This window comes from Lontra canadensis, unplaced genomic scaffold (assembly GCF_010015895.1).
Source record: "Lontra canadensis isolate GAN:19392208 unplaced genomic scaffold, GSC_riverotter_1.0 scaffold4, whole genome shotgun sequence".
In the NCBI taxonomy this organism is placed as follows: Eukaryota; Metazoa; Chordata; class Mammalia; order Carnivora; family Mustelidae; genus Lontra; species Lontra canadensis.
Genome location: NW_022630998.1, coordinates 43,373,863 through 43,401,797, shown reverse-complemented (window position 1 = coordinate 43,401,797; position 27,935 = coordinate 43,373,863). Strand labels below are relative to the sequence as shown.

Genomic DNA, 27,935 nt, shown 5'->3' with positions numbered 1-27,935 from the left:
GACCTGAGCTGAAACCAAGAGTTGGATGCTCAACTGACTGAGCCACCAAGGCACCTCTTCACCTCTGATTATTTTAAAGCAAGTCACAAAGAATCCCTTTCATATATAAGTATTTTGAAATGAAACCACTCTATTGTCATACTTGAAAAAAACCAGCTAACAGTAATTCCTTAATATCATTCGATATCCATTATTGTATATATTTGCTAATTTGAAGATTTACATGAACTTTATAAATTTCAGCAAAAGTAAAAGTTCCTAAAACTGAAATTGAAAAAATGAGTTATCTTGACTGTTTGAGAATTGAATTTATAATAACAATGGTAATAAAATTCCTGTAAGGAATCATTGAGCCCAGATTCCTTTAATTGAAATTTTTATTGAGATAATTGTAAATTCACATACAGTTGTAAGAGAAATTGCAGGGTAGTCCTGTGTACTTGTTACCTAGTTTCCACAGTGGTAACATTTTGTAATATTCTAGAACAAGGGAGATAACTGACATTGATACAGTCCCCCAATTATATTCTTTGGTCTCCTCTTACCTGGGTAGTTCCTCAGTCTTCCTTTGTCTTTTTTGACCTTGATAGTTTTAAATTTTACTGGCCAGTTATGTAGTAGAATTTTTCTAAATTTGAATTTGTTTGATGTTTGCATGTTACATGTTTTTGGCAAGAATATGACAATAATGGTATTGCATCCCTTCCCAGTGCATCGTAGATTTGGTACCACATGATGTTGCTAACTGGTGATAGTAACTTTAAAACAATTTAAGATGGTGCCTTTAATATTTGTTTACTAAATTGCTTTTTTTCTTTTGTTATTAATAAGTATCTTTTTGAGAGAAACAATTAGTCTGTTAATATCCTATTTCTCATCATTATTTTACCCACTGATACTAGCATTTGCTGATGAGTTTCAACTGAACAGTTATTGCTGTAGTATTTGCCAGTTGGTGATTTTGCATTATTAATTTTTGGGCACCTGAAATTCTGTGTTTGGCACTGTGGTAAACTTGCTTATCTAGAATGATAAAGTAATGAAATTGAAAGAAGTTTGAATGATCCTCTGATGTCAATTATGTTCAGTATTTGTATTGTGTTAGTACAGGAAGGAGTCTTACAGAATTTTTGTAATATTTTTAAAAGCTTTTAGCATTCTCTTAGTTTGTGTTATAACATTGCTATTGGAAGTTTGTGGGTTATTGTTAGTTCACAAATTACTGTTACTGTATTTTTGCTGAGATAGTGTGAGGAAATAAGAGTATGCTTAGAGGGGCGCGCCTAGGTGGCTCAGTGGGTTAAAGCCTCTGCCTTCAGCTCAGGTCATGAGCCAGGGTCCTGGGATCGAGCCTCACATCGGGGTCTCTGCTTGACAGGGAGCCTGCTTCCCTTCCTCTTTCTCTCTGCCTGCCTCTCTGCCTACTTGTGATCTCTGTCTGTCAAATAAATAAATAGAATCTTTAACAACAACAACAAAAGATTTTTTTTTTAAAAAAAGAGTATGTTCTTAGAAAGTTTCTGTAATTTGGCCTGTCCACCCCATTGATGCAGTATTTTACTGAAGTATTGGTCCGCAGCTGCCGTCAGGCATATCTGCTGGCATATCAAATATAGATTTTCTACTACTTCTGGCTTCAGCTTTGTTCTCAGCGTTGTCAGTTGACATGTATGTTAGGGAATACCTTAATCTGGGCCCAGCATTAAAAAAAAGTAATCATGTTTTTATGTCAGAAAACCAGAAAGAGTGCTAAGTATTCTGTATTTTGTATCCTTAACATCATCAAATGGAGAAGGCACTAATTTTCAGAAGAGCTAAGTGAAGGAGGGGGAAGTAAAACTAATAATTGGCAGTTATAAAGAGGCACATGAACAAAAGATGAAAAAGAAAAGAGAAATTGTAGAGTTCTGTTTGGTTGATGTTGTCAGTTTATCTAGATCCTAGTTAGTTGGTAAATTTTGAATCTGCAAGGTAAACAGTAATTCATTTTTTAATTATTTTATCCTTTTTTAATAGATCCTTTTTATTTGATTATTAATTATTTGTTCATTTTCTAGGAATACAGGAATTTCCAGAAAATATAAAAAATTGTAAAGTTTTGACGGTTGTGGAGGCCAGTGTAAACCCTATTTCCAAGTAAGTTCTCAGTTGAATTACAAGTTAATTTTGAGTAAAACAGCTGTGAATTAGTAGAAAATTACTTTCTATATTTTTAATGAGTAATTTGTATCAACTTTAAATTTCATTTTTAGGTTAAAATGAAACCTTTTTACAACCATGGTTTTTTCTAATGCCATATTTTCTAACCCCCTATTTTACAAAGGTAAATGAGACATCTGAACAGATAATCCAAATGTTTTGCTCCAGGTCTCACAGATGGTTTGTGTCAGTAATGAGGCTAGAATTTGGTTTCCTCCCTCAGTGATACTTTCAGAATGTAAGAATTTCTTCACTCACAAATCAGCTGTGTAGCACTCTAAAACTTTTGAAAATACTAAAAGAAACTGAAAGATCAGGAAGGTAAGAACAACAAAAAAGGAAAACCATATGATTGGTTACAACATACGCCAGAGGTCATAAATTTTCTTTTATGATAGTAATGGCTATGAATAGAACACTTTCCTGACTCCAGAACTATTAAGTTTTGCAAAAATGGAATAGTGAAGCAAAAGATAAGTAGGGCATGGTTTAGTGTAGCTAAGTCAAAAACTGAAACCAGCTTTCACATAATACAGTATTGTATTTAGTGAATATTTTCAAACATTGGTGCTTCATTTGCTGTGGTAGATGAAGGAATGTGACATAGGGAAGAAACAAGATAAGTCAAAGACTGAGAAGTCTCACTGCAACAGAACTTTGTACTTTTTAAAATCCAGGAAAAACATGTAATGATGATGTTTTATCTTTAGCTAAAAATATTGCTCTAGCATCCAGTTCTAGATCTGGAATTTCTTTTGTAAACCAGGGGAAATAAAGGGAAAGCTGGTACATACAGGTTCTCATATGGCTTTAAAATGTCCTTTAGCTTTTTGTGTTATTTCTTCTTCTTATTATAAAATTATGCAATCTTCACTTGGTTATTTAAAGGCCAGATTTTGAAATTGAAAATAATTTCTAAACTAGTGGTTCTCAAATGGGAATGATTTTGCCCCCAAGGGTCATTTGGCGAATTCTGAAGACAGTTTGGTTTTTAAAACCTGCGGTGGTGGGTGGTGCTACTGACTCCGAGTAGATAAGGCCAGGCTTGCTGCTGAACAGTACAGTGCAGAAGACAGCCTCCTCAGTACAAAGAATTCCAGCCCCAAAATTCCATACTGTGAAGGTTTGGGGGAAAAAAAAATACTGTCAAGTTTTGGAATTCTTTATGAATCCTTTGGATTGATGTCAGATAAGGCAAATTTCAAGAGTGCTTGCTGATGTCATAGTTATGTCCTAAATACATTTCTGTGTACTGTGGTTCATTCAAGTTGACCTTTTTGTGCACATTTTATCTTCTTGAGGCAAATACTATCTCATTTCCTGTTTATGAAGAGAAGAAGTTATTGAAATAGGTAAATTATTATAAAAAGGAAATCTCAAGTTTGCGGGTCCCTCGTTAAAGTAAAAAAGTGACTGTTACCTGTTAAGAACATGTGTTGGTTAGACAGATTCTTAGATAGATCCTGAGACTGAAATTCTGTGTGTTAATTTAACTTAAATTCTGATATATTTTATATAGGCTTCCTGATGGATTTTCTCAGCTGTTAAACCTAACCCAGTTATATCTAAATGATGCTTTCCTTGAGTTCTTGCCAGCTAACTTTGGCAGGTAAATTACAGTTTCTTTTAAAACCTTTTCTTGTTAGCTCTTACAAGTTTACAAAACTCTAGGTTGCTTTAGTAATACTATTAATTATACTTTCATACGCTCTTTTGTAATTATTTCCAAACCTTGTGGTTTTTACAGTTTTTTTGGGTCTTGTTATTTTGTCTTTGAATTTATATTCCCAGATAAATAAATAAGCAGTGAATATTTAGAAGAAAAAGGTAATTTACAACTTGAATTGGTTTTTAAAGTATTCAAAAATACTTTAAATGTGGGTAATTTCTATATTTTTGAGAACCGAATACTATATTTTTAGCATTTATCGTATTTGAAAATGATCTAATTATTGATTTATCTGTCTTCTCCACTAGAATCAAAATTCTAGAGAAAAGAAAGTGTGTTTCTGGGGACCACCCCATTGGCGCACTCCCGCCAGAATCTGAACATAGAGTAATTCTTGTCGTTATAGTCTTTGAGTAACTTTTTTTTAATGAAAAGATGAACAGTGAGTGAATGACTATTAGGTATCAAATTATTATTATTTTAAAACTAGTAGAGAAAGTGCGTTTTCAATGGCATGTTAATTTTAGTCATCTTTTTCTCTGTGAATAAAGATACATATTGTATGATCTCATATGTGGAATCTCAAAATAAAACCAAACCTGAGCTTCATTAGATACAGAGAACAGATTGGTGGTTGGTACAGGTGAGGGTGGCAATATGGGTAAAGGTGGTCAAAAAGTACAAATTTCCAGTTATAAAATAAATAAATTTTGAGGGTGTAATGTACAGTATTGCTGTATTCAGCAATACTGGATTGCATATTTGAGAGTTGCTGAGAAAGTAGATCCTAAAAGTTCTCATCATAAGAAAAATAACTATGGTGATGGATGTTAACTACTCTTATTATGGTGGTCATTCACAATATATACACATATACATTATATTGGATACCTGAAACTAATAATGTTATATGTCAATTACATTTCAACTAAGAATTCTGGGCATTGTTGTAGCCCATTGACTGTCCTGTGGGACCCACTTTATCATGCTTCATATATTTATTTACATACATAAATATATATGGGTACGTATGTGTAATTATGCATATACTTTTAATATATTTATATTTGATGTACATATTATATATGCATACATTTATATATTATATATATATAAAGCATACTTGTCAGATTCCTTTTTTTTTTTTTTAAAGGTTTTATTTATTTGTCAGAGAGAGAGAGAGAGAGAGAGAGTGAGCACAGGCAGATAGAGTGGCAGGCAGAGGCAGAGCGAGAAGCAGGCTCCCTGCCGAGCAAGGAGCCTGATGCGGGACTCGATCCCAGGACTCGGGGATCATGACCTGAGCCGAAGAAAGCCGCCTAACCAACTGAGCCACCCAGGCGTCCCAGATTCCTTTTTTATATCTGGTATTTGGACCACTTTTTTATGGAAATATATTTGACATATAACATTTTATAAGTTTAAGGTATACAGCATGTTGATTTGATACATTTATATATTGCAATATGATTGACATTATGGCGTTAGTTAGCAACTCTAGACCACCCAATCTTCTCATTTTCCCTTAATTTTATTGGAATGTTCATCACTGAAGGGCCAGAGGATTTCTTCTTTATTATGTCCCCTTAAGTTCCCTTGTTTGTTCTCTTGGAGCTGGACTCTGGAGTTGAATTACTGTTCTCTAACCTACTAATGGCTAATATTTTGGAGGCATGTTTGCATGGAATGCTGTAGGATTGATATTTAGGGACAACAAGTTGTGCTTTAAATGTGTTTGGAAGTGTTGAACTTTTTTCCCCCAACTAATTCTGAGGGGCAGAAATAGTCTTTTCTTACTTTGCAATTAGAGAATATTGGTTGCTTTAAAACTTGGAGCATGACATCACTTTGGTAATTAAATTCATTGTCTTTGTCATAGATGATTGATTTGTTATTTTGTTTTGCAGATTAACTAAACTCCAGATATTAGAACTTAGAGAAAACCAGTTGAAAATGTTGCCAAAGTAAGTAAAGGTACTATTCTTGATAAAATAAGAATTTTTAATTCTTCTGAAGATTTTTTTTTTAAGTAATCTCTGCACCCATTGTGGGGCTCAAGCTTAACAGTTCACAAGATCAAGAGTCACAAACTCTGCTGACTGAGCCAGCCAGGCACCCCAAGAATTTTTAATTCTTAAGTCCTTAAAGAAACGTTAGTTTTGTAATATCTAAAATATGAGTGAAAATTATTTTTAAAAGACTGACTTATGATCATATTGTGATCACATTGTGATCAGTATGACTTGTGGTCATATTTTAATCAGTGGTATTGAATATAAAACTTTCACATCTGTTGTTGGTATTTTATAGTGATTTCATAAGCTTTCTGAATTTGGTCTTGTGTGACAAATATCAAAATATGTCTATAAAACCTACTAGTCCCATATAGAGGTCCCAGTTCATATACTAGAGCTCTTATATAGTATTAATTAGTGAAATTTGTAGGGTCTTTATGTGAAGTCTGATAACTGTAATTTTAAGAATTTGTTGGGTTTTGTAGTCTGTTGTAAGTTAGAAGTGGGATGGACAGCCCCCTGCTGGTAAGCTAACATCAAGAAAAGATGGCAATCCAAGATCAAGTAAGATAAAGCTAAAACAGATCTACACACTGAAAATGCACTGTAGTGTGTGTCCATTTATTGAAAAAAATACATTAAAACTTCCTGAATTCATCGCTACATTTTTACAGTGTAGGCATTGGCAAACTACTGTCTTACTAAATCTGGCCCACTGTTTATTTGTGCAAAGAAGTTTCACTGGAAACACATTTATTCATTTACATATCGTCTACGGCTCCCTTTGCTCCACAGTGTTAGAATCAAATAGTTGTGACAAAGACTGTATGCAAAGCCTAAATTATTTATTCTCTGATCCTTTACAGAAAACTTTGCTGATTTCTGTTGTGATTGATTTGTCAGAAGTTAATTGTTAGCTTTTAAGGGAGATATCTCCAGTTCCCCAGGAGTTAGTTTGGCTTACTCAGCTTCTGTGGCGTCTTATTTGTATTTGTTATGAAATTTACCATGTTAGTCTTGTTTTTGTTTTTGTTTTTAAGATTTTATTTATTTATTTGACAGAGATCACAAGTAGGCAGAGAGGCAGGCAGAGAGAGAGGAAGGGAAGCAGGCTCCCTGCTGAGCAGAGAACCCGAGGTGGAGGTCGGAGGTCGGTCCCAGGACCCTGAGATCATGACCTGAGCCGAAGGCAGAGGCTTAACCCACTGAGCCACCTAGGCACCCCAATCTTGTTTTTTTTATGCATTTTATTTCACTCTTTTTTAAAAAGATTTTATTTATTTATTTGACATAGAGACACACAGTGAGAGAAGGAACACAAGTAGGGGGAGTAGGAAAGGGAGAAGCAGGCTTCCCACTGAGCAGGGAGACTGATGCAGGGCTCTGTCCCAGGACCCTGGGATCATGACCTAAGCCAAAGGCAGATGCTTACCTACTGAGCCACCCAGGCAACCCCCCCTTTTACTCCTGTTTTTACCTGGCCAACTTATATGCATGCACACGTGTACCTATAACCTTCCCCATGAATGTAAGTCTTTGAGGACAAGGAGCATATCTGGTTTTGATTCCCAGAAGACATCATCTGTTAGCTGACCGTTGTTCAGTGCAGAAAAGATTGGTCTTTATTGTGATGGTTGTGAGTGTAAATTAAAATGGGAATTATGATCCATATTAAATTCAAAAAGGTTTAAATATTTTACAGATGTGGTACTGGCATTGATGACTCCTTTAGTTCAAATGGACTGCTTTCTAAGAGATTTGAATAGGATGTAAATTGTTTACCTAATAGCTAAGCCTATAATTAATATTGTTTATCTGATACAATAATTTTACTATTTTATCTCCTTATTTAACTTTAAATTGGGCTCTGTCTGATATATTTTCAAATATAATTTCTTTACTGCTCTCTTTTTAAGACTTGTGATTAAAACTTTTGAGACCTCACAGACCTGTAAAGAGGCAGTAGTTTTAAATGTTACAAAAGTCATGTGCATTCAAGTTATGTGAGTGAACCTTTTTATAATCAAAGATGTGAGCAGTGGGAAAGCTGTTTCAGATAATGTAGCTAAGTGAAATTTAATACCATCTAAGTACTAGAGGGCACAGGGCCAAGCACACAAAAGATGTGTTTTTTTCCCTGTGACACAAGAAGAGATGAAAAGGAGTTAAATACAAAGAAATTTGAGAGGTAAATAGGAAGAAATTTAAGGGATATATTGTTTTTGGTTTCTCCTTGGAAGTAGGAAGCTGGATCTTGAATGAAAAGACTTGAAAATGAAAACGTGAAATTTTGTCTTAGACTTTTGAGGTATCTTAGTAGGACTAAAGTTGCCAGTATAAATTAATGCAAGTTAAGATAGAGACATTTTGAAGATTTTACATTTTATTTCTTTTTTTGTTACATATACATGTCATTCACTTTTCCCTGTATCAGTTTTTAAACTTCTTTCTAAAGAAGTCATTCATAATTGAATTTTTCCAATGCACTGCTTCTTTTTTGTACTCTTGTATGACTTACCCTTTTTTTACAGTGTTTAACTGCTCTGTGTGGATTTTCTGTGTTCTTTTGTCATTTTAAGAATTTCTTCAATTCTCCCCTCCCTCCTCAACACACCTTTCTACTTTTCTCAAATGCTTACCTGGATATAGTTTAATGTCATAGCTTCTCATCTTTCTTCAAAAAGTCCTGGAAACCTTCTTTGTTATGAAGCAAACTACAACTGACTTAGAGATTTTTTGGACAAAGATATGAGTAAGGGAAACAATTATAGTTGAGACTAGGCCTTTAATAAGTCTAAATTAAATAAAGCAGCTTTGAGAAAAATTGGTGTTGTGAAATAAGTTAAAGGAATATTGATAGAATGGCATACTTTAAATGGAAGGGTTTGGAAAAATTAGTTTCCTCTAATGTTGGGTCAGTAACATAGTGTCATTACAATTATGTGTGTTCTTTTGTTTATCTATTATTTTTTAAAGATTCTTATTTATTTGAGAGAGAGCAATAAAGATGCGCACTTGCAAACACAGGGGAGGAGCAAAGGGGGAGGGTGAAGAGGCTGCCTGCCAAGCAAGGAGCCCTAGGCGGGACTGGATCCTGGGACCCTAGGAACGTGACCTGAGCCGAAAGCAGTTGCTTAATGACCTGAGCCACCCAAGCGCGCCCCCAATTATGTGTGTTCCTATGTTTGTTAGTTTTTTCACTGAAAAGGCAGAGAAATGTTTTGCGAGTTTTATTTTACTTTTTCTAGTTTGTTTAATTTCCGGAGAAGATAGAAATAGTCTGTGTTCTTATGTTGTAATTTAAGGGGGCTGTTGGTTTTTAATAGTGTTAATTTTTAAGTCATTAGCATATTAATATATATTAATAATACGATGATAACTGTATTTTGCTTTCATTTTGGCATATCCTAAAAAATTATAGCACGAAGTTCTTTATCTGGGTAGCTGGTAGTACTTCAATCTATCAAATACTAGGTTTCTCTAAAAATAGTAATTATAAGAGTGTAAATATATATTTGAATTAACTAGGTTTTTAAAATGCTGTATTGAAGGAGAAATAAAAGTACAGTTTAGTTTATTTCATTATTAAATGAGGTTTTGTACAATTTTCAAGTCACTGTAGTTGCAGAGAAATATTGGTAGTAAGTTGGAAGTTAAAAATGATTTTACTACTCATATTTATGGTTCTTATAAAACTTGATTTTGAGTTGTATTGAAATTAATTTGGAAATGTAAGAAATTTACTGTTTAGAATTTTGAGTACTTATTTTTAGAATTAAGCTATTTTGAAGTTTTACAAATATATGACCAGTCTTGAAAAATGGTAATAATTACACTGTAGCTGCCAGTCTAATTCATTAGTTGATTAATACTATATGAAAATTTATTCTGTGAAAAAAGCAAAAACCAGTTATTCATATTCTGCTCTGTGTGTTTAAATTTACTGTGACTATTTAGGAATAGAAATGAAGACCTGATGAGAACCCAAATTAGAGAATAATTCATAACTTATTTTATTTAGAAATTAAATAAAGAATACTTTTCTGAGAAATTATATTTATTTTGTCAATATGGTGAAACCTGTACATTAGATCTTACCTAAGAATGTTTAATACTATTGATTTGAAAGCTTCTATTTAATTGATATTTTTATATACTCAATTCTTCATTAATCCCTTCTGCATAGAACCATGAATAGACTGACCCAACTGGAGAGACTGGATTTGGGAAGTAATGAATTCACAGAAGTGGTAAGTTCTTACCAGTCTCTATCTAAAGGTCTTAAATTTGATTGAGAGCATGTGAAAGTTAATGTATTTATTTCTTAGCATTTTTTTTAAAGATTTTATTTATTTATTTGACAGAGAGAGATCACAGGTAGACAGAGAAGCAGGCAGAGAGAGAGGAAGGGAAGCAGGCTCCCTGCTGAGCAGAGCACCTGATGCGGGGCTTGATCCCAGGACCCTGGGATCGGGACCTGAGCCAAAGTCAGAGGCTTTAGCGCACTGTGAGCCACCCAGGAACCCCTCTTAGCATTTTTAAATATAAAATAGGTTAAAGATGTATACATATTTTTGGGAAAAAAGATATGAAAACACTTAACAGGGAGAGTTAATCAGATAGAAATATCTGACAGTAGTGAGAATCAAATGTAAAATAAAGGAGAAACCTGTGGAAAAAGTAACAAAGTTAGGCACAGCAAGTAGACAATTTGAGAGATCATAAGGGAAAAACAAAGTTTCATCAGCCTAGATGAGTAAGAAAAAGTACTTCTAAGGCAAAAGTAAATTGCTGGGTTATGGGGAAAAGGCTAATAATCTTTTTACAGATAATGATAGAGAGTATCTTTTTATTATATTCTTGAAAGTGATGAGACTTATTTTTATTTCTTTATTAGTTTTATAAATACTTAAGTCTGTTGTATAATCAAAAGTTTAAATGAATTTTATGCAATCTACTCTTCTGGAGTGCTTATCTTTGAGTTTTCTTTTAGTAGTACCACTGTAGTAACTATAATATAATGAAAAGTCTAGAATCTTGGCTCTGCTCCATGCCACCCCCCACCCCCAGTTATTTATTAAATGTTTTAAACCAGAAGTTACCATTACAAGTTCCCTGGAACTACTTCTGACAAATAAAAACATTCAAGTAAATTATTGAATTCCCCCACCCCCTTCTTACCCAAACAGCCTGAAGTACTTGAGCAACTAAGTGGATTGAAAGAATTTTGGATGGATGGTAATAGACTGACTTTTATTCCAGGGGTATGTATATCAAACTTTATATGGTTTCTCTTAGTGCAGTCTGTTCTTTGCGGTTTGATGAATTGTACATTTTCAGATTACTTTGTTTTTTAAGGATGGTTATTTAATTGTAAATATATTAGAAGAAAATAGCATTTTTTTAAACTATCAATACATTCTTTTTTTCTTTTTTTTTTTAAGATTTTATTTATTTATTTGACAGAGATCACAAGTAGACAGAGAGAGAGAGAGGAGGGAAGTAGGCTCCCTGCTGAGCAGAGAGCCCGATGTGGGGCTTGATCCCAGGACCCTGGGATCATGACCAGAGCCCAAAGCAGAGGCTTCAACCCGCTGAGCCACCCAGGTGCCCGTTAACTATCAATACATTCTTGACGAAATTCAGAATATTAACATAGTAAACTTTGTAAAATAGATTCTTTTTAATTTCCTGGACCTGGAGTGTGTCCTTGTCAGTGGTTGCAGTTGAGTTTATATCCTAACTCATTTTGTCCAGGGAACTGTTAAAGTGGGATATTTTCCATGTAGTTTCTGTCCTAATGACTGAATTTATTTATTCCCATGCCCAAAGAACCTAAGAATCCTGTTACCTTCTGTTGCCCTAGCCAATGGTGACAGCTGAGTTCCCAAAGAAAAGTATATGTCCATTGTCATTCTGCTAGGCTCTTAGCAGGAACTCTTAGCTTTATTACTGAATACATTACTTACAGCATTTAATAAAAAATGGAATCTTTTCTCTCATATAAACATTTAATTGTGAATTATAACTTGGTATTGAGTTTATTACCTAAACTAGCCATAAATTCACTTATACAGTCATTAGATTTCCTTTTTTTACTTACAGTTTATCGGTAGTTTGAAACAGCTCACATACTTGGATGTTTCCAAAAATAACATTGAAATGATTGAAGAAGGAATTTCAGCATGTGAAAACCTTCAAGATCTCCTGTTATCAAGCAATTCACTTCAACAACTGCCTGAGACTATTGGTTTGTATTGCTTTCTAATTCATGTAATTCCTTTTTACTAATGTAAAATCTCAGAAATTACATTTTTGCCATTGTTAAACTTAAAGCTTTCATATATCAAATTTTCTATGTTATGAGCTAGTTTTATTGTACTGCCAGTCAGAGATCTTAGTTGATTTGTTTCGTGTGATCAGTTACACATTTTACATCTTGGTTGACATTACTATATTTTTATTTAAGGAAATTTCATGTTTATCACTATAATAAAATTTAAACTCTTTAAAAAGAAGTTAATTTTTATAAACTATAATACCTATTCATAGCCCTTATCTAGTATCTTTTTTTCAGTCTCCATTTTAGACTCAAAGTTGAGAAAACAAACCAGTTAGCAAATTCCATGAGATTCTATATTTGTAGTTGCTTTTAGTCTGATGATGCTTCAAGGAAAATGAATTATTTTGATTCAAGAACCAAAAACATAAATCTTGCCGTCTTCATGATGTTTAAACATAAAAACCAAAAAATATTTTTATATATTTTATTAATTGAGTTACTTAGCTGTTTTAGCTCAGGCTACATTTTGCAGATTCTACTATAACTTATTCAACAGTTTTAGTTTTAAATTAAACTCCATTTTTATTGTTTTAGCATTTAGAATACACAGAATAGTTTGCCATATACCTATGAATTTTATACACCTACCATTCCTTCTTGCCTGTGCTCACTTGTGCCTTGACATTATTTTAAGGAGCAGTGCTACGTCTGCGAACAAAGAAGGCAGAAGTCCCTCCTTTTATGAAGCTTGCGTTCTAACAGGAGTAAAATAGATAAATACACACTAATGTTAAAAGGGATATATTGGTAAAAGTTGAAAATACAGGGTAAGGGAGTACAGATTAATGAGGTTGGGTTGGTTTCTCTTTTAGATAAGTTGATTAAGAAAGTTCTGTATGATTGATGTGTGCTCACATTGACTGTTGTTTGACTTGCTTCTAGTTCAAGCTGGAAAATTATGTATTATTTCTTTCTTTAAATAGGTTCACTGAAGAATGTAACAACTCTTAAAATAGATGAAAATCAATTAATGTATCTTCCAGACTCTATAGGAGGGTAAGATTTTTCTGAATCACTAGAAGACTTTACTTTCATTCAGCTTTATATATTTATGTTTATAAACAGTATGTATGTATTTCATTCAGTCACATATATTTCCAGATAAGTGCATGAATAGCAGCTAAAGGAGATTTCATAAGCATTTAAATAAGTAATTGGTTATAGGTTGGCTAGGTTTTTTAATAAAGGTAGGCTTATTTTTATTGTTAAATTAAGTTTAGTGGAAATAAGAGTTTTTCTGGATTTGTTGAAGTCAAGTTCAGATGTTGATATATTCTTAAGTTTTGGATTATGTATAGGAAACTTTAAAAATTATGTGTTTTCTTTTTTAATTAATTAGGTTAGTGTCAATAGAAGAACTGGACTGTAGCTTCAATGAAGTTGAAGCTTTGCCTTCATCTGTTGGACAGCTTACTAATATAAGAACTTTTGCTGCAGATCATAATTATTTACAACAGTTACCCCCAGAGGTATTGTATTTTAAATTTGCTTTGCATTTTCTTTTTTTATTTTTTCTGTATTATTCATTATAGCTATCCAGTGTGGTTTTATCTGTTTTCTTTAGAAATAATTATGTAACTCTGTTATCTATTTTCTGAATAACAATCAGCTATACTGATTTATAGAGATACCTAAATACTTTTCTTTATACATGGAATTAGTAACTGAAAAGAGAAAATATGTTTGCTTTTATAAATGAGAAGAATGTTTTCATTACTAGAATGTTTTCATTACTTTCGTTAATGATATTTTACTTCTGTCTGTTAAGCAGTAGGCCAGAATTTTGATCCCCAGTTTTATGTTTCTCCTTCAGATTGGAAGCTGGAAAAATATAACTGTCCTATTTCTTCATTCCAATAAACTTGAGACACTTCCAGAGGAAATGGGTGATATGCAAAAATTAAAAGTCATCAATTTAAGTGACAATAGGTTTGTAATAATGTTGATTTATAGAAAATATTGATTGGATAAAATTAAAGTTTCATTATATGATAGAAAACGGCATGCATGTTGCTCTTTTCCTACTTTTTTTTTTTTTTTAAGATTTTATTTATTTGACAGACACAGATCACAAGTAGGCAGAGAGGTAGGCAGAGAGAGAGAGAAGGAAGCAGGCTCTCTGCCGAGCAGAGAGCCCGATGCAGGGCTCGATCCCAGGACCCTGGGATCGTGACCTGAGCTGAAGTCAGAGGCTTTAACCCAATGAGCCACCCAGGCGCCCCTTATCTGTGGTTTTTAATACTGTGGTAATTTGTCATAGTTAATTTTGTGTTGACTTCAGCTATACAACTTACAGCTTGAGCTATGCAGCTGTTTTTTGCTTATAGTCACCTTTTATATTCCTATAGTCATATCTTCACCTTAATACTGCTGCTGAATGGAGCAGGTTTTCATCTAATATGCTCACTGTATTTTTCTGAGCAGAGATGTGATTAGGCATCCATTCACATAGCTTGGGCAACACAGTGAAGGTGCAGAGCAAATAGATCACTAGAGTTACTAAATTGGAATCATGTTAAATTAATAACAACCTGTCCATAATTTTTCCTGAGGTAAAGATACTAATAATGATAAAAGAACGTTCGTAGAGCATTTTTACATTATGCTTTCATAGTATCTTACAAAGTATTCAAAACAACACTATGAAATAGTACTGTAGGTATTGTCATTTTATGAGGAGAAAATTAAAACCCAAATTTCAGATGACTCATTTAGCTTGTAAAGTAGAGGTTTAGTGTAAACCCAGTTTTCTAATTAGGATATTCAGAGTGTTCCATTTTATTTTAGAATAACCACTGCCTGTTTTAAAAAAAATTCAGTCCTCATTTCTTCCCATACTTTGTACCCCAGAGCTACAGCCCTAGCCCTAGACTCTAGCAAATTGCCTTGGAAGATAGGCATAGCAGAGTGGATAAGCGTTAATAAGGTAGAAGGTTTAAGTAGACATTCTTTTTAAATAGGTGCTGTTCTAGTTTGGCATTCTGATGAATTGTTAATATCACTTTGTTTTTTATTCATTATAATGTTTAAATAGTCTTTGGAATATGAAAGTGCTGGCTCACAAGAAAAAATAGAACAGTACAGTTTTTGTAACAAACTATCACTAAGGCCTTCTATAGTAGTTTGTTCTTTCTAAATACAAATAAAATATTCAAAGCAGTATTATGAGACATTGCTTAATGTGTTCCTGTCTTTGCATTAAAGTAGGGATGGTTAACATTTTTTCCTAGCAGACAGTTTTTGGGGGTTTATTAGATTATCCATTTTCCTCCTAGCTGAATTGATTCACTGGAAGAATTGTATTTTTAAAGTGATTCTTATTAAACTGGATAGTATTTTGTCATATCTGTGTCAAAGACCTATATTGGGTTCTCTCCTAAATTAAATTTTTTTCTCATATTTTCATACTCAGTAATACAATATTATTTAGAAGACCGTTCGGTTTTGCTCTTACATTTTAACATTTGTTATTTTAATTTTGTATTTTCCCCACAGGTTAAAGAATTTGCCCTTTAGCTTTACAAAGCTGCAACAGCTGACTGCTATGTGGCTCTCAGATAATCAGGTAGGCTTTCTGATTTTGTAAATTACAGGAATTCCAATTGTGTTAAATGATTATGCATAATAATTTACATGGGCTCATTTAAGAGCAGTTATACTCTGGTATACATTTTAAAATATATATAAGAAAAATCTTGGAAAATACTGAGATACAGATATTTTTGTGTAGTTTCTGTAGATTCAAAACAATAAATCCTTTTGGATTTGTCTAATTTCTCTTGAATCTGTAAAAAGATACATTGATTAAGAAATCAGACTCGAACTTCATTTTGAAAAGTGTTTTTCTCATTCTCCATACCTTCCCAAACTCCTCCAGCCCTTAGCCCTGCTCAGCCCTGCTGTCCATAGTATCTTTTGGGCTGAGCTGCTCTCTTGGGGCCAGAGAGGGGTGGGGCTTGAAGGACTGAGTGGATGTTGGGTTTTTCATTCAATAAACTGGTGATTTCTTACTAACTTAAAAAAAAAATCAGACTCGATATTCTCTAACTTCTTTAAGTTTTTATAGTGATCCTCTGTGGCATATGTCTATAGAAATTTAATAGTCAATTTATTTTTTTTTCCATTTTTTTAAAGATTTTATTCATTTATTTGCCAGAGAGAGATATCACAAGTAGGCAGAGAGGACGGGGGAAGCAGGCTCCCTGCTGAGCAGAGAGCCCGATGCTGGGCTCGATCCCAGGACCCTGAGATCATGACCCTAGCTGAAGGCATAGGACTAACCCACTGAGCCACTCAGGCGCCCCCTAGAACACTTTTGATAGTGAAAGGAGCTTAATGATAATTATGTCAAAAGAGCATGCGTAAAATGCGAATGTCCCAGGCAAATTGGGCGTTTGGTCATCATGGTCATAATCAGTTATTTATATATGCCACTAGTTTAAGAGGAAGAATTGATCCTCTGATACATGTCAACCTACTGTAGTTGAAGGTGAACAAGTATAATATGAACAAGCAAGTAGTAGGATCAGATTGTTATTTTTGGAAAGCTTTTTGGGCTGCACTGTGAAAGCAGGAGAGACTGGTTGGAGGGCATTGCCATACTCAAGACAGTAGAACATGTTGGTTGAAGTAAGATAATAACAGGACCAGGGAAGAGTGGATATATTTAAAGCATAACTTAAAAGGCCACATCAGTAGAATATATGAAGAATGCACGCATGTGAGAAGAAAGGAAGTAAAAGCAAAGATGAGCCTCAGAGATGTAGCTGGAGTGACTCGCTGGATATTGATCTAATAATCAAAATGAGGAACCACAACAGAAAGAAATAGGTTTATGGGAAGATACTAAGTTCCAGTTAGGCATGTTAAGTTTGAAGTACCTTTGATATATCTGAGTAGGCATCTAGAGAATAATTCTAGTGGCCATGATCCCCCAGCTTCCTTGACTTTGTTCTAGACTGTGATTTCTGTGCTCTTGGTTTGTCCATTCTTTAAATTTTGACCCTCCTGGGATTTCTCGATATTGCTCCTGAAGGCACAGTTTCCTTTTCTCCAGGACATTATAGACCTATTCCTTTTGTTTGTTTTATTAAGAAATTTTTTTAAAAGTTTTCTGTCACAAGAAAAGATACAGGAGCTCAGCCCATCATCTTAATCACTTTTTTTAGGTGATTTTTCCATATCTTTTATTATTTTCATATCTTTTATTATTTTCTTAAAAGGGAGTCTATGAATTTATTGATTTAGTTGTTAGGGACGGATGAATCCTGAGGAACTAACATACATGCATACATATGTTTATTTATGTATTTATTACTAACATTTAAGTGACAGGTGGATTAAAAGACTTAGGGTGGCCATAGAGGTAGAAAAAAAACTTTATGATAGTAGATTCAAGTTAAGGATGAGGTAGCTGGCTTAAAGGAAGAAGTTGTAATGGGATAAATGCTGTTGGGGGGTCAATTCAAATAAAATCTGGAAAATACACATTATTTCTTGCCAACTTTTGACTATAGCTAATGTAGTTTTAGAACTACATTAGAACAAAAACCCAATTGATTTAATTTAAGGAATGAATAAATGAGAGAATGGGGGCATACAGTTGTTGATTGAGCTTTTAAGAAGGCTGGATAAGAAAGAAGAGTGGAACATAAACTGGTAGCTTGGGGCAATGTAAGAAGAAATCCTTTAGTATTAGAGAATATTTTTATAGGTTGTTCAAGGAGGCTATGTAGAGAATGAGGTTAAAAATATGAGAGGGGGTGGATAATTGTTGTGTAACTGATAGAATTTAAAACTGGTAGAGGGATGCCTGGGTGGCTCAGTTGGTTAAGCATGTGCCCTCACCTCAGGTCATGATCCTGGGTCCTGGGATTGAGCCCCACATCAGGCTCCTTGCTCATTGGGGACCCTGCTTCTCCCTCTGCCTACTGTGTCCTCTACTTGTGCTCGCTCTCTGACAAATAAATAAGTAAAATCTTAAAAAATACAATAAAACTGTGGCAGGAGCTCTTGTCCTTTTGAAGGCAGCTTGGTCTGATGTGAGAGGGAGAACTAATAATGTTTATGTTGAAATTCTTAGAATGTAGCAGTTTCCAGGCAGTTCTTAAATCCTATTTTTTTTTTCAATCTTCTAGAAAATAGTATCTTCAGGATATAATTTAGGAAACGTGGAAGGGTTTTCAGGCAACATTGAGTTCCCTGTTGAAGTTGATGACCACAAACTTGTAGCTACTGATTTGCTCAGTTGTGTAATACAGAGAAAGCACATGGTTGGTATGATTCTGGGTTGCAGTTTGCCACTCCAGGTGTAAAAGACAGATATGCAGCAAGGAGGTATTGATAATTGGCAGGAAAATGGTTATAGTGGGATCCAGTGAGGTACAGAGAGAGAAGCAAAGATGAGAAAGAATGATGGTGATAAAGTTGGAAGTTCAAGGGAGCATCACTCTTGGTGAAATTGACGAGCAAGTATTGTCGGAACACTGGAGAGAGAGCACCAGTAGCATTCTCTACTGGTTATCCTTGTGATTGACCACTCCTCAGTTTCTTTTTCAGGAATTTTTCTTCTGCCAGTCTTTTATAGTTGGTACCCCATGTAGTACTCTAGGTTGTTCTTTAGTTTCTTTTGCTATACTTTCCTCTAAGAAAGATGCAATTACTCTCTGTATGCCCATTATTCCTAACAGTTATCCTCAGCTCAATTCTCTTTCCTGAACTGTACAACCAACCATTATCTCTTTAACATTGCTACCTAGATGTCTCAAATTCAGCTAGCTTGAAAATGAACATTCCATCCTCTGCTCCAAATTTTTCTTTTCCTGGGTTCCCTAGACCAATAAAAAGTACTTGCTAGAGGCAGGGAATTGAATGTATAATTCTTTTTCTTTTTTTTTTTTTAGATGTTATTTATTTATTTGACAGAGAGATCACAAGTAGGTAGAGAGGCAGGCAGAGAGAGAGAGGAGGAAGCAGTCTCCCTGCTGAGCAGAGAGCCCAATGTGGGGCTCGATTGGGATCATGAGCTGAGCTGAAGGCAGAGGCTTTAACCCACTGAGCCACGCAGGTGCCCCAATAGTCAATTTAAATTATGCTTCTAATCAAATACTTTCACACATCTTAAATGTTTCTAAGGAACTAAGAGTTATTCCTTGGACTTATCTTTGATTGGTAAACATTTATTGAAGGCTTACAATAGTTCATGAACTGCTTTGGGAGCTTGAGATATATTGGTGAAACAAAGAGAGTCTTATATTTTTATTGAGATTACACTTTCAAGAGATAGAAACAAGTAATTATGTAATAGTACGTCAGAGCTATAAAGAAAAACAGAAGCTGATAGGCATTAGAAGAATAGGAGGGCAAGAGTAAACATCCTGTTTTAAATAGGGTGATTTAGGAAGAAAGTGCCTTTCTCTAAGGAAGGGAACCAGTAGAGCAGATGCTCACAGGAAATTAGGAGTGAGCCATGCATAGATTAGAGCAGTGAGTTGGAAAAGGAGGTACATTTAAATATTAAGAGTAAAGTTCCCAATATTGGAGTGAGCTTGTTGTAACTGAGGAATAGATAAAAACCCTGATGGCTGGAATACAGTGAGCAAGGAAGAGAATTGAGTAAGATTAGATCAGAGAGGAAAACTGGAACTAGATCACATAGGACCTTGTAGGCTGTAGTAACCAACTGGGGTTTTACTCTGAATTAGATAGAAATCTATTGAAGTATTTCTTGTCAGGGAATGGCAAGAGGTAATGTACATTTTTAAAAGATCGTTTTGACACTTGAGTGAGGAATGGGCCATAGTTGGGTGGTAAAGTTATGGGTGGAATATTCTGTTTTGGAAGGAGAAAGTCTAGTAAGGAGGCGGTTGCGGTAGTTTAGAAGGAGGTGTTGCTTGCCTTCAACTATTATGATAGTGAGATGGTGAGAAGGAAGTAGGGATGTCAGGTATTAGTTGGAGATAAAATTTGGGAGTCAGCATTTTACAGGTGTTCCATTTAACACCATACAACTGCATAAAATTAGTAGGGAGAGAGGATAGAGAAGAAGAGAAGATCAAAGACTAAGCACAGGAAAGAGAGTGGCACCACAAGGAGAATAAGAAGGACCAGCCAACCAGGAGAGTATGTTATCCAGAGAGTCATCTGAAGAAAGTGCTTCAGGAAAGATCTGTGCCACATGTTGCCAGTGAGTTGGGTAGATGAGAACTTCTAATTGGCCATTAGGTTTGTTAAGGTAGAAGTAGTTGCTGACCCTGGGAAGAGTACATAGTTTTAGTGGAACATTGGGAATGAAATGAAATGATTTCAGTGTATTACAGTTCATGGGAGGCAGAAAGGTCAGGACAGTGAATCTATCTTAGTACTCTAGTTAAGTTTCCATTTGGACAGTTAAGGGATAGGTCTCTCTGTATATGCCTTGGTCTTAGAAATAAATGTTAGTATTTTATCCTTGCAAAGAGTAGTTATCATTCACCTGTGAAAAACTTTGGCAAAATATTTTGAGTTTAATTTGAAATGTCTCAATCTTAGGATTCAAAGTGTAGATTATTGTAAATGTTCTAGTTTAATTGGTAAGAAATCTCCTCTATAATGTTGGCTAAGTATTGGATTTTAGGTCCAAAACAAAATAGGGGTTAACTTACTATCTGTAAGTATGAGGAAATCTTTTTTCCATATCTATTCTTTGGTATTTCTTACTGATTATTTTTTTTTAAGTATAGAGTATGCAGTTTCCTGATCCTTTTAATGCTTAGTATTTGACCTTGAGCAATATCTTATAATAAATTATCTAAAGCTGTATTTTCCCAGGGTTTTGGATACACTAGTCTTATAAGGTATTCTTAAGTTCCATAGTTAAATTTGCTTGGGAGACTGTATTATATCCTCTTTTGAATTATATTAACAACCCTTATGTGTTGCTGTAGTAAAGAAACCCACTTGTCTACACTTCAGGATTCTCCAGACTTCTTAACCAAAATCCTTTTTCTTAGCCAATTCTTATTAATATCCTAAAAAGCCTTAAGTTGTTGTCAGTCCACACTTTTGAATCAGATTGTAGTATTTCCTTGTTCTGCAAGTTAAGGAAATACTGAAATGATGATACCTTTGCTTTTATTATAGCTTGAACACAGTGATTATTGCATCATCATTAAATGTGTCAGTTCATGTATATATGGAACTCTTAATTTTCTAATCTCTTAATTGAATATTTACATATGAAACGTTTTGAAATTTTTCATCTGGATTCTCAGAACATTGCTGGGCCCTGGCTATGCCAGATACTTAGAGTTATGAGACATAGCTCCTGGTCTTGAGGACTCAGACTTTTAGTATAATAGCACTTTTGCAGCAAATCAATACCAGAAAATTATGCCAAATGACTCCTTTTAGTGAAATTATCTAGTATCTAAGACAATCTCTTCATATTTACAATGTTCTCTCATTTTCATCTCTTTGTTCCACATCTGTTAATTACTTTCTTTCTTTCTTTCTTTATTTTTTTTTAATTTATTTGACAGAGAGATCACAAGTAGGCAGAGAGGCAGGCAGAGAGAGAGAGAAGGAAGCAGGCTCCCCGCTGAGCAGAGAGCCCGATGCAGGGCTCGATCCCAGGACCCCGAGATCATGACCCGAGCTGAAGGCAGAGGCTTAACCCACTGAGCCACCCAGGCGCCCCTCTGTTAATTACTTTATTAAAAAAAAATTGTAGTTGGGGGCACCTGTAGCTAAGTCAGTTGAGCATCCAGCTCTTGATTTGATCTTAGGGACATGAGATTGAGCCCCAGGTGTTGCTCTGTCTAAGATTCTCTCCCTCTCCCTCTGCCCCTCCCCCCACCCACATTGGCACTCTCTCTCTCTCTCTAAAATAAATAAATAAATAAATAAATCTTAAAAAAAAAAATCATAGGGGTGCCTGGGTGACTCAGTTAAGTATCTGCCTTTGGCTCAGGTCATCATCTCAGTGTCCTGGCAGTGAGTCCCATGTTGGGGCCCCTGCCCAGTAGGAAGTCCACTTCTCCCTCTCTCTCTCCACTCAGGTGCCACTTGGATGTATAAATCTTAACTACTATTCATCATATAGTGTATTACCTTTTATTTAGACCTTCACTGTCCAGTACAGTAGGCACTGCTGTCATGAGTGTAGTCCAAATTGAGATGTTCTCTAAGCGTAAAATGTACACTGGATTTTGTATATGTAATATAAACAAAGAAAGTAAAATATCACATTAGCAATTGTTATTTGATCACACATCAAAATTATATTTTAGATATACAGGATATGCTAAATTTAATGCATTATCAAAATTGAACTTATTTTTGCTTTTTAAAAACGTGTAGCAGCTAAAAATTTATAAATTATCTATGGTTCTCATTTTAGTGTCACTTCTGTATTTATGCTGGACAGTGTTGACTTGGACTACTGAAATTCCTAACTGGTCTCTGCCTCCAGTGTTGGCACCACTTTCAATCTTATATCATCCTGATTTCATTCTGAACCACACTTCAAGTGATCTTTTTATCTGGTTCCAGCACTAACCTACTTAAAACCTTTTCATGACTTCTTTCTCCATATTGTATCCTTCAAGACCTCACTCATCCTGTCTTCATCTCTATCCCTTACACCTTCATTTTCATATCCCCAAATGAGTTCTCTCTTGGAACATTTTTACCCCTCTCACCTGGTTAATGCCCATTCATCATGTAGGAAGGCATTCTCTTAGGAATGCTTTCCTAATCACTCAAGATTGTGATAAATGAACACCTTCTATGGGTTCTGTTACTCCCTGTATCCTCTCTAACCTGTACTTAAATCATGTTTTAATGTCTCATTTTGTTATCCCTGTCTTTCCTTTCATACATTGTAAGCTCTCCTAAATTGGTAATCACTGTATACCTGGTACCTGTCATAGTACTTTGGCATATAAAAGCCAAATATAAGTAAATATTTGTTGAATGAGTGATTTCAGATTTCAGAGGATGATTATTTATTGGCTATATTGTGGGAATTATGGTAAAGGTTTTGATCTCAGGGTCATGAGTTCAAGCCCCATGTTTGGTGTAGAGGTTACAAAAAATAGTAATAATAAATTTTTTAAAAGAAACAGGAATAGAGATCACTGGAATTAGATGATTTAGGGAATGGAGAGACTGGTAAATGGTTATCAATTTCTTTTTCTGACTTTGTACTCCACAAATAACAGATAATTAGTTTTCTTATAACATCTGTGTTGAAATATAATTCACATACCATAAAATTCACCCATTTTAAAGTGTACAATTAATGCATTTTAATATATTTATAGAATTTTGCAGTTATTAACAGTTAATTTTAGAATTATTTCAAGAGTGATTTGTTGTTTGTTTGTTTTAAAGATTTTATTTATTCATTTGAGAGAGAGAGAACATAAGCAGGGGCAGCATCAGAAGGAGAGGGAGAAGCAGACTCTGCAGAACAGAGAGCCTGACACGGCGCTCAATCCCAGGACCCTGGGATCATGATCTGAGCCAAAGGGAGGCATTTAACCGTATGGGCCACCCAGGCTCCTTGGGGTGATTAGTTTTAAAAAGCCTCTAAATAATTCTGTTATGTCCATCTTAGTTGACTGCTTTCCCCTTTCTCATGTACTCTTCATCTCCTAAGACATCAGTGGGTTAAGAGCATGACCATGTCATTTACATTTTATAGCTGTTGAATTATCTATGACTGTGGAAAGATTTGTCATAAAAGAATCAAGAATAGATGGATACTGCCGGAATGTCAGTAGATTATTAGGAAAGGAGAGAATGGCAGAGGCAGAATTCAGAATGGTAGAGGCACAGTTGTATATCCCGCAAAAGAACAGATATTTACACTTGAAGAGATACAAGTGATGATCTCACAGTGTTTGTAAGCTCTGAATTCACCCCCTAACCCAGGGTTTATGAGCTATGAGAGAATAAGCACCCCTGCATTTGAGAAGACTTAAGGAGAGCACTGTGTTTGGGGAAGGAATAGATCTACCATTTCTGTTATCTGAGGAGATCAAGGAAAGTTTTTCAGTGAAGATGTTTGAGATGGGGGCACCTGGGTGGCTCAGTGGGTTAAGCCGCTGCCTTCAGCTCGGTTCATGATCTCAGGGTCCTGGGATCGAGTCCCGCATCGGGCTCTCTGCTCAGCAAGAAGCCTGCTTCCCTCTCTCTCTCTCTCTCTCTGCCTGACTCTCCGTCTACTTGTGATCTCTGTCTGTCAAATAAATAAAATCTTTAAAAAAAAAAAAGTGGGAAAAAAAAAAAGATGTTTGAGATGCAGGGCATTTTGTTTACCAAGAAAAATTGAGAGGCATGGAGGAAATGTTTGACTGGGAGTAAGATTATAGGATGGAACTAGCTAGCTGCAAATTTTTAACAAAAGTCTAAAGATTTAATTGGTAGGGTGGCAGGTGAGGGAGAGATTGGGTAGTTCCCTCCCTATTTAGAGTTGACTAAGGCTTGGATTGGTAGGATTTTAAGTTAATATGATGGCAAAAGTTATTAGTTATGTTAAGAATAAATTGAAATCACTTTATAACCAGTTAGGAAAGAAGTCTTAAGAAAAGAAGAGGTCCAAAATAATGGATTTATAGTTTAACCACTGAGTAACTTGTGGTATCATTAAGGGAGACAGGGAGAAGAGAGAAGCAGGTTACAACCTCGTATTTGTTTTAAGTACTCTCTTTTCAGCTAGAATTAATCTGCAGATAACTGGACTAAACCTTCTAAATTATTTCCTTAAAAGCCTCTTTCCAAAGGGGAAAGATAAAATAAAGGGGGCACAATAATGTAAAATGGAAAGGCTTATTTTATAGCTTTATTAAATCACTGTGATAAGTAATTATTGGACTGTGGATATACTTGTTATTAAAATACTTTTAAATTGTATTGATAACCAGTGATAATTGCAATACAGCATGGGTTTTGTTTTACACTAAAAACTAAATGGTTGTTTGTTTTTTTAAGATTCTTACAAGTTTCAAATCAGTGCCTAAAAGTTTTTTTTATGTATATATAATTTTGCTTTTGTAATCTACACATTGGTACTTTATAGAAAAAATGGTGAGTACTTATTCAGAAGAATTGCTGGATATGTATTTGCTTTAGGATTATTGAAAATTAAACATTTATTTTCTTTCCCTAGTCCAAACCCCTGATACCTCTTCAAAAAGAGACTGATTCAGAGACCCAGAAAATGGTGCTTACTAACTACATGTTCCCTCAGCAGCCGAGGACTGAGGATGGTAGGAACTTAAAAATTTCTTTATTTTTAAAAATTATAATATTAACAAATCACAGCATAGGTGTGAAGTGAATTTTAAGTCTCATAGACTCTTACTAGATTGAAGGGAATTTGGAGAATTAGTCAATAAATTTCTGAAAATGAGAAAGTAATTCAATATCTCAGGATTGTAGATAGTTGAACTTAGAGGTACATGTAGACCATACGCTTCCTTAAGTGATTCCTTGAAATTAAACAGTCAACTTCATCTATAATAGGACTCTCTGTTCTTTAGCGAAATGTTAGGAATACGTGTCAGGTGTCATGTAATTACGAATATTGAACCAGGAAATATTTTGTTCACTTCTTTTGTTGTAGACTAAATACCACCCTTAGATCTGTATACCAGATAAGTACATTTGTAGAAGTCTGAGTAAAACGTTATTTCTAAGTTCTTACGTTTTGCCTAGAAAGGGGAATATATAGGCTTTACTGTTGGCCACACATGTTTTTGAACAGTTTTGGTATGAAAGCCTTTTAGACTAAGGAGCAAATTGTTTTTAATACATGTTGTTTTGTGTCTGTGTGTGATGTATGTTTTATGTTACACCTAAAAATAGAATTGTTATGTGATTTGTTGTATTGTGTATTGTTATGTGTATTTTTCTGAAACCAGTGAAAATCTTCATGGCCCTAAGTTATTTATAAATTAACTCTTAATAAATAAAAACATTGCAGAAAATATATTCTTGAATTTCAGTTTCCTTATCTTGGAATACTGATAATAGTATCTGTTTTTCAGGGTTTCTGTACAGATGAGAACTGGATGTAAAGTGCTTAGCACAATGACAGAATCAAATTAGCTGTTATTATTACATTGTTTTGGCAGGCTTAGCAAACAGTTTTGAAATACTTACTGAGATTAAAGACTAAAATCATTTAACTCTGTTCCATTATTGGTGATAAATAGAGAACTCTTTTATCTGTGCTAATTATTTCTTATTCTTTGCAAGGAGAAATAAAAAACTTGCTTTGATAAGTTATCATTTCATGGGAATTATTTAATGAGGTTGATTTGGGTGAAGCAAAACTATTTAGCTTTTGAATTAAATTAAAAGTTAAGACTTTTGAGAAGTCAGATCTGAATAGCCTCTTTCATTGAGGATCTATAATTAATGTTTAGAGAATAGGTTTCTAAGCACAATTCCTTTTTCATATATTTAAATAAACCCCCAGTTTCCATATTTAGCTGCATAATTTGGAAATGTATTCATAACAAAATGTAGTATACTTCATTTTAGGTAGTGTTGAAGTATTGTTTAATAATGCAAGTACTGTATATATACGCATTAGAAGTTAAGAAGTTCAGGGGCACCTGGCTGGCTTGTTTGGTAGAATTTGTAACTCTTGATCTCAGGGTCATGAATTCAAGACCCTTGTTGGGTGTAGAGATTACCAAGGGAAAAAAAAAAAAGAAATTAGGAAGTTCAAAGTAGATATACCAACTCTGGCTTATGCCCCTATTTGTGCATTGTGGGGAATTATAATGAATGTTTGGATACATCAGTAGGTGTTTTTTTCTTTGTTTGCTATAGTCCCTGGGACTTATGTCTCTATTTTCCACTTAATCTCTGAAGGTGATTTCTAATAGAATTACAATCAGCTGCATAATATATTCCAATAGTTCTTCTTTGATGTGGGAAGATAGAATGGTAATAGTTAAAATATTTGTGAGGAAAGAGAATGAATTTTTAGTGTAGAGAAGAGACTTTAATGTCCTGTTGCATGGGTTAGCAAGTTATTTAAGCAGAGAACCATTTAGTAAATATTTTAGGTTTCATAGACTATACTTTTCTGTTCTACCTACTTGATGCCGTCTATTTCACGCAAAAACAGTCACAGACGATATATAAACAAATGAGCATAGGTGTGTTCTAATAAAATTTTATTTGTGGGCAGAGCAATTTAGATTTCATATAATTTTCATGTGTCATGAAATAATTTTTTGGGTTTTGGGTTTTTGCTGCAACATTTAAAAATGTTAAAACTGTCCGTAGGTTGTAAGCTATACAAAAACAGAAAGTGGGCCAGATTTAATAGCTTCTTGTCCCTGTCCTAAAGGTATATTGGGAAGATTTGTTCTTATTCTCCTTTTGCTGCGTTTATTTCAGAAAAAATAATGAAAATTGGTAATTATTAGAAACCCGATACAGGGACACCTGGGTGGCTCAGTCGATTAAGTGTCTGCCTTCAGCTCTGGTCATGATCCCAGAGTCCTGGGATCAATGCCCACATTAGGCTACTTGCTCAGCCAGGAGCTTGCTTCTCCCTCTGCCTGCCTCTACCCCTCCTTGTGCATGCTCGCTCTCTCCTCTCTCTCTCTGACAAATAAATAAATAAAATCTTAAAAAGAAAAAAAAAGAAATCCAATAAAGGTATTGTTTTGAAGGAAGATTCTCAGACAAAATTACTCTATCC

General features: G+C 34.6%; 1 protein-coding gene across 11 annotated transcripts in view; it reads left to right on the top strand.

Annotated features, from left to right (window-relative positions):
• The window catches only part of ERBIN (erbb2 interacting protein), a 124,250-nt gene that overhangs the window by 62,405 nt on the left and 33,910 nt on the right, over positions 1-27,935 (top strand). For all 11 annotated transcript variants that reach the window (XM_032849491.1, XM_032849509.1, XM_032849458.1 and 8 more), the window contains 11 exons: positions 2,058-2,136; positions 3,719-3,808; positions 5,776-5,832; positions 10,070-10,133; positions 11,073-11,147; positions 11,989-12,133; positions 13,150-13,222; positions 13,566-13,695; positions 14,040-14,155; positions 15,722-15,791; positions 25,380-25,479. In XM_032849491.1, coding sequence (XP_032705382.1) covers positions 2,058-2,136; positions 3,719-3,808; positions 5,776-5,832; positions 10,070-10,133; positions 11,073-11,147; positions 11,989-12,133; positions 13,150-13,222; positions 13,566-13,695; positions 14,040-14,155; positions 15,722-15,791; positions 25,380-25,479 — 999 coding nt within the window. The remainder of the gene's footprint in view (positions 1-2,057; positions 2,137-3,718; positions 3,809-5,775; positions 5,833-10,069; positions 10,134-11,072; positions 11,148-11,988; positions 12,134-13,149; positions 13,223-13,565; positions 13,696-14,039; positions 14,156-15,721; positions 15,792-25,379; positions 25,480-27,935) is intronic.